The sequence below is a fragment of the Salmo trutta genome, chromosome 10, assembly GCF_901001165.1.
Source record: "Salmo trutta chromosome 10, fSalTru1.1, whole genome shotgun sequence".
NCBI classification, from domain to species: Eukaryota; Metazoa; Chordata; class Actinopteri; order Salmoniformes; family Salmonidae; genus Salmo; species Salmo trutta.
This window is the reverse complement of record NC_042966.1, coordinates 15,001,372-15,019,880: the sequence shown is the minus strand read 5'-3', so window position 1 is coordinate 15,019,880 and position 18,509 is coordinate 15,001,372. Positions and strand designations below refer to the sequence as shown.

Genomic DNA, 18,509 nt, shown 5'->3' with positions numbered 1-18,509 from the left:
GAACAACCATCTATCTCCACAGAGGAACTCTGTCAGAGTGACCGAGTTCTTGTTCACCTCCCTGCCCAAGGCCCTTCTCCCCCGGTTGCTCAGTTTGGCTGGGCGGCCAGCTCTAGGAAGTCTTTCAGAACTGGCTAAAAATGATGCAGAATCCTTTTACAATTTATGCCTAAAATGACATTTGGGTATAACTGTATGAAGCAAGGATATGCATCTTCTTGATACCATTTGAAAGGAAACACTGAAGTTTTCTGGAAATGTGAAATGAATACAGATCTGGTAAAAGATCACAAATCAAAAAACATCAGTTCTCTTTTTTGTTCCTTCTTTGAAATGCAAGAGATAGGAGGCAAGGTGTAATTGAGATTTTTGCCAGCAGTGTGTGTATGCAAAGTCTGACTGATCCAGTGAAGCATTAAACTATTTTGTATCAAGTCCCCCAGGAGTTTGCCCAAATCTGCATGGTAATAACTAAGTTTACACACGTCCTGCAATGTCATACAAGATGGATAATCAGCTTCCCCAAAGAAAAAACCCCACTAACCTTCACACACCTAGATGGCCGGGCGGGGAGACAGCTGGGATTCAAACTGTTGAACCCAGTTCCTACATTTCATCTCTGGGACCATCAGGATGACATCAGAGCGAGGTGTATGTATCAAACAATAGCATGGTCTTTTTTTCACTAAATTGGACAGTGCAGTTAATCTAACAAGAAACTTTCTGCCCATATAATGTTGGATGTTAAGTCATTCCAGTCACATTAGCAACAACCGTAGAGGTTAATCAGACACACAACGCTGATCTAATAGTTTTATTTTCTTACAAATGACCAGTTTCCTTTTTCTTTCTAGTAAATTAAAACCCTTTTTGAATTCATACTAGCATCTACATGATGGTTTTTTTAATACTTCACAATATATTAAGTCTAGATGTTATGGTACACATGCTTACAATCCAGGCTGCCTGAAGAGCCAACAGTCACCACAATACACAGGGAGGGAAGTAGGGAGCGGGTGGGAGGGGGACTGCAGAATAACTCATGTCCCGATACCTCATATCTGACTCTCTCCAGTGGCTGAACACAACCATACACATGCACCCACAAAACAACAATCCACACAGATGCACAACAGCCAGCCATACCTACCTTGTTCCACCGGTCCTATATATATCTATAACCTGGAGAGGGTCTTCATTAGTGTTAAATGTGATTCTCTTTCACAGAAAGAACTGATCCACTGGGACATGAAGAGCTACTGCAGCAAGCCTGGGGCTAACAAAAATAATAATTAACATAATATATAAAGACATTCAAATACAGTAAGATTTTTGCTTGAAAATACAAAACTACATGAGAAAGCATTAAAATAATATAAAAGCTGAAGTGCTCGGTCAAAGTCTCTCTCCCATGAGCTGTACATGTATCAGCCACCCGCTGCCTAGTAACAGTTGCCACAAGGACTACAATGCCTTGGGACCAGAAGTGTCTTTCTCAGTGGGCGGGGCTAAATATAATCCTCTTCCTGTCTGGGGAGGAAGTTTGATTTCCAGGACCGCAGAGAGGTGAAGGGCCACAGGCAAAGGAAGTCTCATTGGCCACTCTCCAACAGAGCAGCCATATCCCACTCCCGCTCACTCTACCTGTCCATTTGGTGTCCAGAGATGCAACGGTGAGAATCTCATGTGGCCGTTCAGAGTCAATTTCTCATCACAGTAGACCAGACAAATCCAGACCAGACCCATAGGGTCAGGGTTCCTCTATAACCGTCACAGCTGAGAACACCCTATTCTGCCTCCTTATGGCCACAGTTCTGAGTGTTTGCGAGTGGTGTATGACGGGGTGTGGTATGTGTGTCGACTATACGGTGTGTGTTTATGTAGTGTGGGTGTGCGTGTTCAGTTGTGCTGCAGCGTGTTGGACTCTATGGGCGGAGCGGAGTCGTAGAGTGTGTCTGTGTCATGTGTTGGTTCTCCAGCCAGCGTACAGGGGTTGGAAAGAGTTCCCGCTCCACAGTCACAGAAAAACCTACAGAGAGACGAGGGTTAACACGGAAAATATATAAAATCAGCCTGGTATTCTAGGAAGAATTCTATAGTCAAGACAAGTCACAAATAGGTCAGTATTAAATGGTTGGTGTGCGCTACTCACCTATCGTGCCGTATAAACTCCACGTCGTGTCCTTGGTGACACTTCTTGATGCAGTTCACACAGATGGCGTTCCTGTCTGTCGTATTGCAGGTGTGACACCTTGACACACATAGGTGAAAGAAAATCAGCACTGGCGTAACCGCTGTGTAACTAACTAAAAGTCATGCATTGGCTAGTTGTGTACCTGTAGAAGTCGTGCATGGGGTAGGAGGTGTAGCTGGAGATCTTGTAGAGACACTGTCCTCTGCTCACAGCTTTCTCTATGGCATCCTGATTATTCAATATCTTATTATCTGGAAGAGAGGAAGAGACTGCTGTGACCAAGAACCTATTTTATATAGTCTAAGCCAGCCAGTCATCGCTCGTCTCTCGGCAACAATCTGAATGTGTTGTGCAAGTTATTTTCCTCAGTCATCTGAATGTGCCACTGATTTAGTTCATAGAACTGTGGTTACGCAAGTAACCTTCAATATCCACTATTAGCAACTGGGACAAACGGAGCGGTAATACGAATGTGATTAAAGCTTTTCAAAAGTTGAGGCTATTTGCGAATATGACCCCATTCCTGAAAGCCAAGACTCTCAGGAACACGTACGCGTCTTCTGTTTCCATCTATGACATACACAAGCTGTGTAGGACTCGTTAGAACGGAGAGTGATGAATCTGCACAGAATGACTGAGGAAATGAATTGATTAAAGCCTATACTTCCTTCCATTACCTGGTTTAACATATCTTGTGCCATAACTTTTAAGATAATGGAAATAAAGGCCATATTCAATAGATTCCTCAAATGTATTTTACACATTTGTTTCTGTTACCCAAGTGTCCTACAACAGAGATTCAAATAGCTTGAAGGTCCATGTATCTTAAATATCATGTGTGAATCCATTTGATATCATGTATGAATCGGTTTTCTGAATTCGTGACCCCCCCTTCTCCAAAGGGTAGGATATTTAGGTCGTTTCACAAAAGTGGCTCCTTCAGAAATATTAGTGACTACCACTGGTCTATTTCAAGAACTGACAGACTGAAATAATATTAGCATTAGCCCAAGTACTACATTACATTAGCTAGTGACGCTGACAGGCTAGGCTAATGTCCAATAACGTAATACAGCAGTGTTTTTAGCCCTTAAGAGTATGTGAGCAGATGGGAGCGGAGCGATCCCAATTTGACTGGAATGCTGGCCATCTTGCCCGCTCCAATAGCGCTCACTTCACGAGCTCAGGGCATACCCGGCCCAGCATGCATTTGTAGTCTACTTGAGTGCTGCTAATAGACCCTTGCTTTAGCTACTGTCGTGGAGTTCGCTTTATATTTTCATAAAGAAACTGATAAAAAACACAGGTGCTAAATCAAGGTGACTTATAAAGATGAGGACCAAGAGACAAGGGAGGGAGTGTGGTGATGTAGAGTTCACACCTAAAGAATCATAGTGGAATCTGAAAAGACAAATATTCCGAAAGCATGATGGTGTATTTACTACTTGCACATGCTAAAAGAAAGGAACGAGATGGGTAGATAAGTGTGTCATTGTAGCAAAATATTTATAAACTAAAAATCCCATCTCTTAAACGTTTCGTTCATTTTTGTTGTATTATCTATACTAGGCCATAATTGATTCAAGGAGGTTTCCGTTCCGAATCGCTGCAACTCCCGTACAGACTCGGGAGAGGCGAAGGTCGAGATGTTCTCAAAAACACAAACCTGCCAAGCCGCACTGCTTCTTGACACATTGCTCACTTAACCCGGAAGCCAGCCACACCAATGTGTCCAAGGAAACACCGTACACCTGGCGACCGTGTCAGCGTACATGCGCCAGGCCCACCACAGGAGTCGCTAGAGCGGACAAGGACATCCAGGTCTAGCAAAACGATGCCCTAACCCATGAGGCGGCGCTGGGTCAATTGTGCGCCGCCTCATGGGTTTCCCGGTCGCGGCCGGCTGCTACACAGCCCGGGATCGAACCCGGGTCTGTAGTGACACCTCACTCAATGCAATGCTGTGCCACTCGGGAGGCCTGATCAGATAAAGAACTCTGCCCAGCCTGTCAAGGATGGCCAAAAGGATGTTTAGCATCCCCAGTAGCTCTGCAAGTGTAGAGAGGATACTCCCCACTGCTGGCTGGCTCTCCAGGCACCATCGCTTCTTGACACATTGTCTAGATTAGCCTGAAGCCACAGCCTGGCCAAACGCTTGTTTCTAAAAATAAATTCAAGGGCATTTTTCCTTTAATTCTAAGTTCGTCACAGCCTATATGTGCAATGTATAGACTAAATGATTTAATACAAAACGTTTAAATGCTGAGCACTGTGTTCCTACCAGCCTATTGTGTCGCACTCGCAAATTATTCACAATATATTAATTTGTAGGCTATTGCCTTGAAATAATATAGCGTAAATAATTCATTTCCGTTCCTTCTCAGGCTTTCTGTCTGGCTCCTGACCTATTTAGAGTGTTTACTATGACATGTAGCCTATTTGAAATGATATGCGCCTCTTTCAAATCACCTTTGAATGTTCATTCAGGTAGTCACAAAAATAAATGTGTGTTTGTGAAATTGTGATTTTAACAAATGGAGCGAATTTGGAGCGGCAGTTTTCTTTCCTGTGAGCGCGAAGCAGTATTCAGCTGAGCGGTTGGAAAGGACGTGGAGCGCCGGAGCGGTGTGCATGACAGTAGCTAAAGCAAGGAGCTAACATCCATGAGTGATGAGCGGGATTTCCAATCGTTCCAACTCCACTCACATACTCTGACCCTTAGCGCTACAGTAGCACTAGCTACCTTTCATGGTGACGTTGACTCCCGAGGCGAGGAACAGGCCACCGAAACGGTTGTTGAAGATCTGGTTTCCCTCCAGAGTCGCCGTGGCGTGGTTGGTTATCTCGATACCTGAGAAAGGAAGTGACATTATCAACACAGGTGGTGGATGAGTAGGTAACAGTATTGACTAGTCAGTACAGCTTGGTAAAGTTAGTGTAAATGTGTACACATGGGCAGCTGACCTGCAGCAAAGCCGTCAAAGATACGGTTCTTGCGGAGCACCGGGTGGCTGTTGGTGCTGATCAGAACTCCTGCCTGGGCGTTCCTGAAGATATCGTTCTCCTCCAGGAGACCTCTCCCTCCGTTAAAGATACAGATGCCTCCGTCTCTCCCGTCGTGGATCTTGTTGCGTCGCAGCGTGGGGTTGCTGTCCGTCTTAATCCACACGCCCGCCATGGCGTTGTCGAAGATCTCATTGTCCTCGATGAAACCCAGACCCGAGTTGTAGACCAGAATGCCTCCGTTCTGTCCTCCCCAGATCTTGTTGCGTCGGATCTTGGGGTTGCTGCCAGTCCTATAAAACAACCAACAATATTAGTGAAGCCTTCATCGAATGTTAGTCAAACGTTATCATAACCACTGTGTCCTGCATTTGACTGAAGAGGCAGGACGTACCGTATCTGAACGCCAGAGTACATGTGATTGTAGATGTCGTTGTCTTCCAACACCCCATGACCGTTGTCATAGAAATACACCCCTACCTGAGGGAGAAAGAGGGTTAAATCTGACTTTTTACAGAATATATCATCTAGGCACAATGAGACAGGCCTCCAATTCTCACAGAAACGTTTTTTTAAACACCGGTAACAGATAATGTGGAGTGTGTTTTACCTGTTTGCCGCTGTGGATGCGGTTCCTGCGGAGGACAGGTGTGCTGCCGGTGGTCACCCAGACGCCTGCCAGCGTGTTGCTGTACACCTCGTTCTCCTCTATCACACCCTGGCCCTTCTCATGCTGCAAACACACACACCCGATTAGAATGTTTAATCAACATCTATAGGACTGAAATATCTAAACAGTATGTGTGTCTTTACCACGTAGATGCCGCCATGCTGTCCGTCGTGGATCTTGTTGTGGCGTACAATTGGGCAGCTATTGGTTCTGATCTGGATTCCCGCCAGAGCGTTGCCATGGATATCATTCCCCTCGATCAGGCCACGCCCATCGCCAAATATGTACACGCCCCCTTGGTTACCGTTAAAGATTGCATTGCCCCTGGAGAATAACAGAACGTCAGCCACTTTTGCCTTAAAAAGCTAGATCCTAACATCTGCCAATTAATTGCCAGTCTGTGTGATGTGCACATTGCTCTATCACTCCGTGTGTAGCCAGTTGATGACAAATACTATCCCCAAAACCCTCTCAATTAAAATGTTAACCGCAAAGTAGACTTACCTGGCAGAAGTAAACTCAGCAAAAAAAGAAACGTCTCTTTTTCAGGACCCTGTCTTTCAAAGATAATTCGTAAAAATCCAAAGAACTTCATTGTAAATGGTTTAAACACCGTTTCCCATGCTTGTTCAATGAACCATAAACAATTAATGAACATGCACCTGTGGAACGGTCGTTAAGACACTAACAGCTTACTGACGGTAGGCAATTAAGGTCACAGTTATGAAAACTTAGGACACTAAAGAGGCCTTTCTACTGACTCTGAAAAACACCAAAAGAAAGATGCCCAGGGTCCCTGCTCATCGCGTGAACGTGCCTTAGGCATGCTGCAAGGAGGTATGAGGACTGCAGATGTGGCCAGGGCAATAAATTGCAACGTCCGTACTGTGAGACGCCTAAGACAGCGCTACAGGGGGACAGGACGGACAGTTGATCGTCCTTGCAGTGGCAGACCACGTGTAACAACACCTGCACAGGATCGGTACATCACACCTGCGGGACAGGTACAGGATGGCAACAACAACTGCCCAAGTTACACCAGGAACGCACAATCCCTCCATCAGTGCTCAGACTGTCCGCAATAGGCTGAGAGAGGCTGTAGAGGGCTTGTAGGCCTGGTGTAAGGCAGGTCCTCACCAGACATCACCGGCAACAATGTCACCTATGGGCACAAACCCATCGTCGCTAGACCAGACAGGACTGGCAAAATGTGCTCTTCACTGATGAGTCGCAGTTTTGTCTCACCAGGGGGTGATGGTCGGATTCCCGTTTATTGTCGAAGGAATGAGCGTTACACCGAGGCCTGTACTCTGGAGCGGGGGTGGAGGGTCCGTCATGGCCTGGGGCGATGTGCCACAGCATCATCGGACTGAGCTTGTTGTCATTGCAGGCAATCTCAACGCTGTGTGTTACAGGGAAGACATCCTCCCCCCTCATCTGGTACCCTTCCTGCAGGCTCATCCTGACCTGACCCTCCAGCATGACAATGCCACCAGCCATACTGCTCATTCTGTGCGTGATTTCCTGCAAGACAGGAATGTCAGTGTTCTGCCATGGCCAGCGAAGAGCCCGGATCGCAATCCCATTGAGCACGTCTGGGACCTGTTAGATCGGAGGGTGAGGTCTAGGGAAGTGTCGGGGAACTTGCAGGTGCCTTGGTGGAAGAGTGGGGTAACATCTCATAGCAAGAACTGTCAAATCAGGCACAGTCCACGAGGAGGAGATGCACTGCAGTAGTTAATGCAGCTGGTGGCCACACCAGATACTGACTGTTACTTTTGACTCCCCCTTTGTTCAGGGACACACTCCATACCTGTTAGTCACAAGTCTGTGGAACTTGTTCAGTTTATGTCTCAGTTGTTGAAATCTTGTTATATTCATACATGTTAAGTTTGCTGAAAATAAACGCAGCTGACAGTGAGAGGACGTTTCTTTTTTTGTTGTTGCTGAGTTTATATAATCTGTATATATTATTTGCAAACTTTGCCATGAAATCAGGGGCAGCAGTACAGAACCTTCACAGATGGCACATTCCTCACTCGCTAGATGCGCAATTAAAAAAGGGCCAGATGCGGAATTAAAGGGGAATTACACTCAAATCTATTTGATATTTATGGGGGTCTGGAGGAAAACTAAAATCTTCTGATGTGATTTAAGCATTGACATGAACTCAGAACATTACATTTTGTTCTTTCTTAATAAACAACTAATTTAAAAAATTAGGACCAGGGATGTTATCTTGATAAGTGGGTGAATTTGACAATTTCGCTAAGCATTCGAAATGTAATAAACTTTTGGGTGTCAGTGAAAATGTATGGAGTAAAAAGTCCATTATTTTGTTTAGGAATGTAGTAGAGAAAAATAAAGTTGTCAAAAATATAAATAGTAAAGTACCCCCCAAAAACTACTTATTAGTACTTTAAAGTATTTTTACTTAAGTACTCTACACCACTGACGGTGTGTGTGTGTACCGTATCGTAGGGTCACTGTTGGAGGTGATCCAGACTCCAGCGAAGTTGTTGGCGTAGATCTTGTTTTCTATGAACTGTCCCCGTCCTTTCTCATGCACATAGATGCCCCCTGTTTGGCCATGGTGGATCTCACAGCGAACCACTGTAGGGTTAGCATACGCCTTCACTTCAAAGCCTGCTATACGATTCCGGTGGATGTTACAACTCTCAAAATAACCCTGGGGGAGGAGAGAGAGCGATACCATCATCATTGCCATGTACTGTAAAGACCTCCAAAATGATGGGTGAAAGGTAAAGGCTGTCACTAGCTTCCACAGCTACAAAGTCATAAACCATGCATATTTATGAAATGCATCTTAAAACCTAACCTTAACCACACAGCTAACCTTACGCCTAACCTTAAAGGAAAACGCCACCCAAAAACTATATTTTGCCATTTGTTTCATTAGTCCATTTTTTATATAGTCCCAAAATGTTTTGCATGTCAGCAATCAAGTTTAAGATGTTACTTTCAAAATACAGAAATCTTGCCCATATGATGCATTTTGCATCATATGATGCTGCGTTATTTGTTTTTGGGTGGATTTTTCCTTTAAGATCAAAAAGCACATTTTTGCTTTCATACATTTTTACCATATAGCCAATTTTGACCGTGGCTGTGGAAACTAGTGGAAATCAGTTGTAAGAGGTTTGACGTTATAGGTTAAAGGTCAAAGTGAGATACCATTCCATGGTCGAAGGTGAAGACTCCTACATCTCGGCCGTGGTGGATGTGGTTTCGTCTGATGATGGGGTTGCCGTGGTTTTTTACCCAGATTCCCGCCAATGCATTATTACTGATCTCATTATCCTCATAAATACCCTGTAATACATTATCACATCATAGATACCATGCAGGAATACACAGTCAGAGAGTGTGTTTAAGTGTGGTTAGTGATGTGTGTGTATGGTCGGTGATGAAGTGTGCATTTACCTGCGCATGGTCGGTGATGTAAAGTCCAACGTTCTCACAGTCGCTGATGTTGCAGTGTTTGATGCTAGGACACGCCCCCTGGCCGCTCACACAGACAGCCGAGCCAACTAGAATAGGGGCAAAATACATTACCCAACATGCCCCACTGGAGACAACCTACATCAGGGATCATCAACTAGATTCAGCCATAGGCCTAATTCTTCTTGAGCAGCTGGTCAGGAGGACAGAAAATAATTACAAATAAATTTGTAGACTGCAAATTGCCCACATGAAAGCCCAAACAGATATATTTGACTAAAACATAATTTCAAACCTTGCTTACATTTATATACAATCCCATCAATCACTATTAAGCATGGGAATATTTTAGAACAGATACCCAAAGTTAAAATCACTTGGAGCTGATTTGCATGTGTGTTAAGTCTTATGTCCAGAAAAGTGTATATATTTTGTTTGATATGCACACTACCGGTCAAAAGTTTTAGAACACCTACTCATTCAAGGCTTTTTCTTAATTTACACCATTTTCTACATTGTATTGATATTGAAGACATCAAAACTATGAAATAACACAAATGGAATCATGTAGTAACCAAAAAAATTGTTAAACAAATCAAAATATTTTATATTTGAGATTCTTCAAAGTAGCCACCTTTTCCTTGATGACAGCTTTGCACACTTGGCATTCTCTCAACCAGCTTCACCTGGTATGCTTTTCCAACAGTCTTGAAGGAGTTCCCACAGAGTTGAAGTCGGAAGTTTACACACACCTCAGCAAAATACATTTAAACTCAGTAAAAATGCCCTGTCTTAGGTCAGTTAGGATCACCACTTTATTGTAAGAATGTGTAATGTCAAAATAACAGGAGAGAATAATTTATTTCAGCTTTCATTTCTTTCATCACATTCCCAGTGGGTCAGAAGTTTACATACACTCAATTAGTATTTGGCAGCATTGCCTTTAAATTGTTTAACTTGGGTCAAACATTTCGGGTAGCCTTCCACAAGCTTCCCACAATAAGTTGGGTGAATTTTGGCCCATTCCTCATGACAGAGCTGGTGTAACTGAGTCAGGTTTGTAGGCCTCCATGCTCGCACACGCTTTTTCAGTTCTGCCCAAAAGAATTCTATGGGATTGAGGTCAGGGCGTTGATAGCCACTCCAATACCTTGACATTGTTGTCCTTAAGCCATTTTGACACAACTTTGGAAGTATGCTTGGGGTCATTGTCCATTTGGAAGACTCATTTGCGACCAAGCTTTAACTTCCTGACTGATGTCTTGAGATGTTGCTTCAATATATCCCCATACTTTTCCTTGCTCATGATGCCATATATTTTGTGTAGGGCACCAGTCCCTCCTGCAGCAAAGCACCCCCACAACATGATGCTGCCACCGCGCTTCACGGTTGGGACAGTGTTCTTCGCCTTGCAAGCCTCCCCCTTTTTCCTCCAAACATAAATGGTCATTACGGCCAAACAGTTCTATTTCTGTTTCATCAGACCAGAGGACATTTCTCCAAAAAGTACGGTCTTTGTCCCCATGTGCAGTTGCAAACCGTAGTCTGGCTTTTTTTATGGCGGTTTTGGAGCAGTGGCTTCTTCCTTGCTGAGCGGCCTTTCAGGTTATGTCGATATAAGACTCATTTTACTGTGGATATAGATACTTTTGTACCCGTTTCCTCCAGCATCTTCACAAGGTCCTTTGCTGTTGTTCTGGGATTGATTTGCACTTTTCGCACCAAAGTACATTCATCTCTAGGAGACAGAACGCGTCTCCTTTCTGAGTGGTATGATGGCTGTGTGGTCCCATGGTGTTTATACTTGCGTACTATTGTTGTACAGATGAACGTGGTACCTTCAGGCGTGAGGAAATTGCTCCCAAGGATGAACCAGATTTGTGGAGGTCTACCCTGAGGAGGCTTTTCCGAGGTCTTGGCTGATTTCTTTAGATTTTTCCATGATGTCAAGCAAACAGGCAGAGTTTGAAGGTAGGCCTTGAAATCCATCCACAGGTACACCTCCAATTGACTCAAATGATTTCAATGAGCCTAACAGAAGCTTCTAAAGCCATGACATTTTCTGGAATTTTCCAAGCTGTTTAAAAGGCACAGTCAACTTAGTGTTTGTAAGCTTCTGACCCAATGGAATTGTGATACAGTGAATAAGTGAAATAATCTGTCTGTAAACAATTGTTGGAAAAATTACTTGTATCATGCATAAAGTAGATGTCCTAACCAACTTGCCAAAACCATAGTTAACAAGAAATTTGTGGAGTGGTTGAAAAACGAGTTTTAATGACTCCAACCTAAGTGTATGTAAACTTCCGACTTCAACTGTATGCTGAGCACTTTATTGGCTGCTTTTCTTTCACTCTGTGGTCTGACTCATCCCAATTTGGTTGAGGTCGGGGGGTTGTGGAGGCCAGGTCATCTGATGCAGCACTCCATCACTCTCCTTCTTAGTCAAATAGCCCTTACACAGCCTGGAGTTGTGTTGGCTCATTGTCCTGTTGAAAAACAAAGGATAGTCCCACTAAACGCAAACCAGATGGGACGACGTATCGCTGCAGAATGCTGTGGTAGCCATGCTGGTTAAGTGTGCCTTCTAAATGAATCACCGACAGTGTCACCAGCAAAGCACCCCCACACCACCTCCTCCATGCTTTACGGTGGGAACCACAAATGCGGAGATCATCCGTTCACCCACACTGCGTCTCACAAAGACACGGCGGTTGGAACCAAAAACCTCCAATTTGGACTCCAAACCAAAAGACAAATGTCCATTGCTTGTGTTTTTTGGCCCAAGCAAGTTCTTCTTATTGGTGTCCTTTAGTAGTGGTTTCTTTGCAGCAATTCGACCACAAAGGCCTGATTCACACAGTTTCCTCTGAACAGTTGATGTTGAGATGTGTCCGTTACTTGAACTCTGTGAAGCATTTATTTGGGCTGTAATTTCTGAAGCTGGTAACTCAAATGAACGTATTCTCTGCAGCAGAGGTAACTCTGGATATTCCGTTCCTGTGGCGGTCCTCATGAGAGCCAGTTTCATCATAGAGCTTGATGGTTTTTGCGAGTGCACTTGAACAAACTTTTAAAGTTCTTGAAATGTTCCATATTGACTGACCTTCGTGTCTTAAAGTAATGATGGACTGTTGTTTCTCTTTGCTTGTTTGAGCTGTTCTTGCTATAATATGGACTTGGTCTTTTACCAAATAGGGCTTTCTTCTGTATACCATCCATACCTTGTCACAACACAACTGATTGGCTCAAACGCATTAAGAAAAAAATAAATTCCACAAATTAACTTAACAAGGCACACCTGTTAATTGAAATGCATTCCAGGTGACTACCTCACGAAGCTGGTTGAGAGAATGCCAAGAGTGTACAAAGCTGTCATCAAGGCAAAGGGTGGCTATTTGAAGAATCTCAAATATAAAATATATTTTGATTTGTTTAACACTATTTTGGATACTACATGATTCCATGTGTTATTTCATAGTTTTGATGTCTTCACTAATATTCTACAATGTAGAAAATAAAGAAAAACCCTTGAATGAGTAGGTGTTCTAAAACTTTTGTCCGGTAGTGTATAAATAAATAAAAAAAGGGAACCCTGAACTACATTATTCAACATGCTCCACAGGAGAAACAAACACACCCAACTGCAGACTGTTTGCATTACCTGTGCAGGTAGATCTGATGATACAGTGGTCTATGTTGGGAGAACAGTTGACAGTGATCTCCAGACAGTGGTGGGCATTGTGGTGCTGAGCCGACTTATCATCTGGGTTAAACTGAATAGGAAACACAGGAGGTTAGAGGGGAGGTGTGTGAGTGTGTAATGGGGTCTATACAATAGTGCGTGTGTGTTAGTGTGTGAGAGCTGGGTCTGTGTTTGCAGCATACCCTGATAGTCATGTATCCCACGTAGGCGTCCTCTGATCCTTCCATGAAGACAAACGTTGAGTCTCTGGTGTTCTCAATCACCACCTTATCAGACACCTTACCCGGAGCTACATACACACAAAAAGAAAGTCTGTTTCTACCATAAGTAGTAGAGCATACATACAGACTAGAAAGAGCAAGACACATGCACAGACAGACCACACACAGTACCTGCTCCGATCATGGTGATGGGGGACTCGATGTAGATCCACTCGTCAGTGTAGATCCCAGAGTGCACGAAGATCAGCCCTTCAAAATGAGCCTCCTGCACCCCTCCTAATGCATCCTCTATTGTGTCATAGTACTGGAAACACAGAAACACGGTTACGTAAAATCAAGCAAAATTGGAGCTGACGGGCAGCCATATTGAAAATTTATTTTCAATGGACCGTGTGTGTGCACATGTGTCTTACCAGCATATTCTCCCTGCCTTTGTACCTCCCAGGGTTGCTATAGAAATGTTCAGCAAAGCCTGGCTTCACATGGGCTCCTTTATACTGCAAAAATGTTAAAACAATGTTAAAATGACATGAACACAACGCTTATCTAACTACACACACTTTACCCACCAGTTGTTGGAAGCTGTCCTTCCAGGGATTGGGGTGGTCGTGTTCCTCAGGGCTGACCTGGTAGAACTTGCCTGGCTCGGGGTGCATCATGGGACGTGTGTACTCAAACACCTCCATGTACAGACGCTTCCTGGACACAGAGAGAGAGGGCAAATGTCAACCCCCCCCCGGGCGTAAAGGGTTTTGCACAAAGTAACAGCCTTCATATCAGTATGGACCAGTAGTGGTCGATAGGGACTAGATTTTTTGGGGGTGACATGTCAGTTAACTATAACGGGCAAGAAAATATAGGTTATGCATGTTTGTGTTCCTTCAGTATAGGATCACAGAAGTGTGTCTGTGTGTACCAGAGTATAGGGTCGTTGGCCAGCTGGCTGAAGCGTTTGCAGACGCAGGCAGTTTGACAGAGGTCCTGCTCCAGGAGGTATGAGAAGATCTTCAGAACCACCTCATCTGGAAGCTTCTGCTGCAGGTACTGCTCTGCTGGAGCCGCTACACACACACACACACACACACACACACACACACACACACACACGGTTTCACTTAGCATTAATAGATGATGCATACGCAGATGTAGAAAGAGCCATGCAGACACGTCACATCCGTGACTTGTACACCTAGACACACATTGTTACCTGGCAGGTCGTGGCTTTTGCCGGAGACTCTGGCCCGTTTGGCTCGGTGGCCGAAGGGTTCTGTTGTCGAGGTGGATGCTCCCTGTGTCGGAATAACACACATCAGCAACACACACTGCTACCTCCCCCAGTGACGTGACTGAGACACACACTTAAACATTCTGTCTCACTCAACTACACTGTCCTCTACCTTTCTCCTGAAATATACACTGGTGCTAGTGGGAGTTTACACCGCATTTCAAAAACCAGTCCTTTCCTTTTAAACCAATTAAGGAAAGTGAACAAGCACAGAATGGTGCTCTCTCTCTCTCTGACCTCCATAGCAGTCTTGCTGGGACAGGCCACTGCAGTACTAGAGGCTGTTCTCTTGGGCAGTAGAGACTTGCGTCGGAGCTGGTAGGGGCTGTTCCCAGCTGCTGGCCCGGACTCCTCCACAGCCACCTCCGCTGCTGCAGCTGGAGCCTCTTCATCTGCTGGACACACAGAGGACGCAGTCAGAGCACAGTCTGACAGATACAGCACAAAGAAACGTCTTCTCTACAAGCACAGTTTGACAGACAGGCAGCATCCTCTCTCAGCAGTTCGACAGACAAACACGGGCAGGCAGATGACATTTAAACACCATCCACCCACACAGATATCTACTGTACTGCAGTTGGTAGGGGAGTACAGACTGATTACAAAACACAGGTTAATAATGACAGCTGATCACTGGCATTCTCGTTCGCCTTTTTTCAAAACACTTTCAGGACATTCACAGACTGGGTGTCATGGTTGTGTTTGATTGACTGCCTATACTGACAGGGACTGGCTGTTGTGTTGCAGGGCTGTGTGTGTGGCTGACAGACAAAGGTTGGTGATTGACAACCACAGATGTGTCCCTGTCGCCCGACAGAGCCCTACAATACCCTTCCCTTCTCTAGCTGGACACCGGCCTCTGCCCCGTCACACTGCTACTGAAGTCACATCTCCCGAGCAGTTGACCTGCCGGTAACCTGGCCGCAGATTTTTTTTTACCGCGAGCGACCAGAGTCAAAACGCAACTAACGTTAGTTACGTAGCTAACTAGCTCGTAAATCCGTCGTGTAAACAAACATACAGCTAGCCAGCTAACGTTAACGATCAGTCAGACATTTTTTTTGCTAGCTTAACTAGTAGTTCACTAACTAGGTAGTTAGGTAAATTAAATAACTAAAGGGTAGCCGTTGAACGTGATCCACGCAGTTATCTACCGTTAGCTGCCGACTGCTTAACGTTAGCAAGAAAATAAACCTGTCTAAATTGCGGATGATATATTCAGATCAGTTGGCTAGTAAGGTTAACTAACTTAGTTGCTGGAGGATGGCGACTGGCTAGCACACCCCAAAATGGCAGTCCAAAAACGCAACGCAGATTAATTTCGTCCGAAGCGTTACAGCTAATAGCTAACCTTAGTGAGCTAGTAACGTTACTGCCATGACCATGATGACACGTCCTGGCAAAGTCAGAACAATATATATATATAAATGTGGTCACTGTGGGTCCGCCATGGTCGTCGTTATGGTTGCGTAGTGTGGGCTAGTTCTTTGGCTAGTCACCTTACTAGCTGACTAGTTAGCGAGGTAACGTTAGCTACACAGGCAAAGCACTCACTAACGTCGTTACCCCTAGCTCCACTGGTAGCCACAGACACTCAAGCCAAACAAAGCGCGGCCTGGCCTGGGCCAAAAAGCTACAAGCTTCGGCTTTTCCTAAATAAACACTCAGACAGCTGAGGGTGGGGGTCACAGTGGAACCTTGCCGCCCTGACACGACTACAGCCCCTACAGTACTCTGACCGTGGTCCCTCTCACCTCGGTCGCCCTCGTTCTGGTCGGGCTGCACCGGGCGCGGCCTTGAGACTCGCCTGGGTCTCCGGTTGGTGGCTCTGACGGAGTTCATTTGGGGAGTCGGTTGTTAAAATACAAAACGCTTTCCTCGACCGTCCACTTTGCGCTTTAACACCAGGCCTCGACTACAACCCCGTGCGCCGGTCTCTCTCAAACCACCCACCGCGCTAGCTATCTACCCGAGGTGTAGTTTGTGTTTTTCGGACTGCTCCCTCCTGCACAGCTCTCTACCAGCTCTATCTCTATATCAAGCAGGAGGAGCCATTAACTCACACAGGGACAGTCGGAGGATGTCTGCCACTAATCCTGAGCTTACAGCGACCTCCTGTGGCCAATAATAGACAGGTCCTATTGAGCATGGGTTCTCAAAGTGGGGTCCGAGGTATTTCATGTTTATAATTTCTCGTCATTATTTCTCTTCATATGACAAGGATTAAAAAGGATTTGCCAGTAAATTGTCGACTTGATTCATGATGATGACTGCTAGCTAAGATTTTGAAAGTATGATGTTGACATGACGCTCTGAAAGGCTGGTTATGGCTCACATCAACACCATTATCCCAGAAATCCTAGACCCACTCCAATTTGCATACCGCCCAAACCGATCCACAGATGATGCAATCTCTATTGCACCACACTGCCCTTTCCAACCTGGACAAAAGGAACACCTATGTGAGAATGCTATTCATTGACTTCAGCTCAGTGTTCAACACCATAGTACCCTCAAAGCTCATCACTAAGCTAAGGAACCTGGGACTAAACACCTCCCTTTGCAACTGGATCCTGGACTTCCTGACGGGCCGCCCCAGGTGGTGAGGGTAGGTAGCAACACATCTGCCATGCTGATCCTCAACACTGGAGCTCCCCAGGAGTGCATGCTCAGTCCCCTCCTGTACTCCCTGTTCACCCACGACTGCATGGCCAGGCACGACTCCAAAACCATCATTAAGTTTGCAGACGACACAACAGTGCCACCGACAACGATGAGGCAGCCTATAGGGAGGAGGTTAGAGACCTGGCCGGGTGGTGCCAGAATAACAACCTATCCCTTAACGTAACCAAGACTAAGGAGATGATTGTGGACTACAGGAAAAGGAGCACCGAGCACGCCCCCATTCTCATCGACGGGGCTGTAGTGGAGTAGGTTGAGAGCTTCAAGTTCCTTAGTGTCCACATCACCAGCAAACTAGAATGGTCCAAACACACCAAGACAGTAGTGAAGAGGGCACGACAAAGCCTATTCCCCCTCAGGAAACTAAAAAGATTTGGCATGGGTCCTGAGATCCTCAAAAGGTTCTACAGCTGCAACATCGAGAGCATCCTGACCGGTTGCATCACTGCCTGGTACGGCAATTGCTCGGCTTCCGACCGCAAGGGACTACAGAGGGTAGTGCGTACGGCCCAGTACATCACTGGGGCAAAGCTTCCTGCCATCCAGGACCTCTACACTAGGCGGTGTTAGAGGAAGGCCCTAAAAATTGTCAAAGACCCCATCCACCCCAGTCATAGACTGTTCTCTCTACTACCGCATGGCAAGCGGTACCGGAGTGCCAAGTCTAGGACAAAAAGGCTTCTCAACAGTTTTTACCCCCAAGCCATAAGATTCCTGAACAGGTAACCAAATGGTTACCCGGACCTTTTGCATTGTGTGCCCACCCCAACCCCTCTTTTTAGGCTGCTTTTGCTCTCTGTTTATCATATATGCATAGTCACTTTAACTATACATTCATGTACATACTACCTCAATTGGCCCGACCAACCAGTGCTCCCGCACATTGGCTAACCGGGCTATCTGCATTGTGTCCCACCACCCGCCAACCCCTCTTTTTATGCTACTGCTACTCTCTGTTCATCATACATGCATAGTCACTTTAACCATATCTACATGTACATACTACCTCAATCAGCCTGACTAACCAGTGTCTGTATATAGCCTTGCTACTGTTATTTTCAAATGTCTTTTTACTGTTGTTTTATTTCTATACTTACCTACACACACACACACCTTTTTTTCTGCACTATTGGTTAGAGCCTGTAAGTAAGCATTTCACTGTAAGGTCTACTACACCTGTTGTATTCGGCGCACGTGACAAATAAACTTTGATTTTATTTGACAGAGTCCAATCAAAGCTACTGTAGATAAGCCTCCCAAGTGGTGCAATGGTCTAAGGCACTGCA

General features: G+C 45.2%; 1 protein-coding gene across 2 annotated transcripts; it reads right to left on the bottom strand.

The window, feature by feature from the left end:
* Nucleotides 1-1,871: 1,871 nt before the first annotated feature.
* On the bottom strand, nucleotides 1,872-16,598 carry LOC115201180 (F-box only protein 11-like). 2 transcript variants are annotated; one of them, XM_029764583.1, is made up of 20 exons: nucleotides 16,296-16,597; nucleotides 14,779-14,936; nucleotides 14,464-14,545; nucleotides 14,173-14,317; nucleotides 13,826-13,955; nucleotides 13,670-13,753; nucleotides 13,428-13,560; nucleotides 13,218-13,324; nucleotides 12,994-13,105; nucleotides 9,312-9,418; nucleotides 9,063-9,200; nucleotides 8,339-8,556; nucleotides 6,011-6,191; nucleotides 5,808-5,930; nucleotides 5,592-5,677; nucleotides 5,159-5,490; nucleotides 4,938-5,045; nucleotides 2,337-2,445; nucleotides 2,153-2,251; nucleotides 1,872-2,029 (listed from the first exon to the last, which is right to left on the bottom strand). In XM_029764583.1, the coding sequence occupies exons 1-20, from the start codon at nucleotides 16,381-16,383 to the stop codon at nucleotides 1,900-1,902; spliced, it is 2,670 nt and encodes an 889-aa protein (XP_029620443.1). In that variant the 5' UTR covers nucleotides 16,384-16,597; the 3' UTR covers nucleotides 1,872-1,899. The 2 variants fall into 2 exon arrangements, with proteins under 2 accessions (XP_029620443.1, XP_029620444.1); XM_029764584.1 differs by lacking the exon at nucleotides 1,872-2,029 and having other exon boundaries at nucleotides 2,149-2,251; nucleotides 14,779-14,933; nucleotides 16,296-16,598.
* Nucleotides 16,599-18,509: the final 1,911 nt, after the last annotated feature.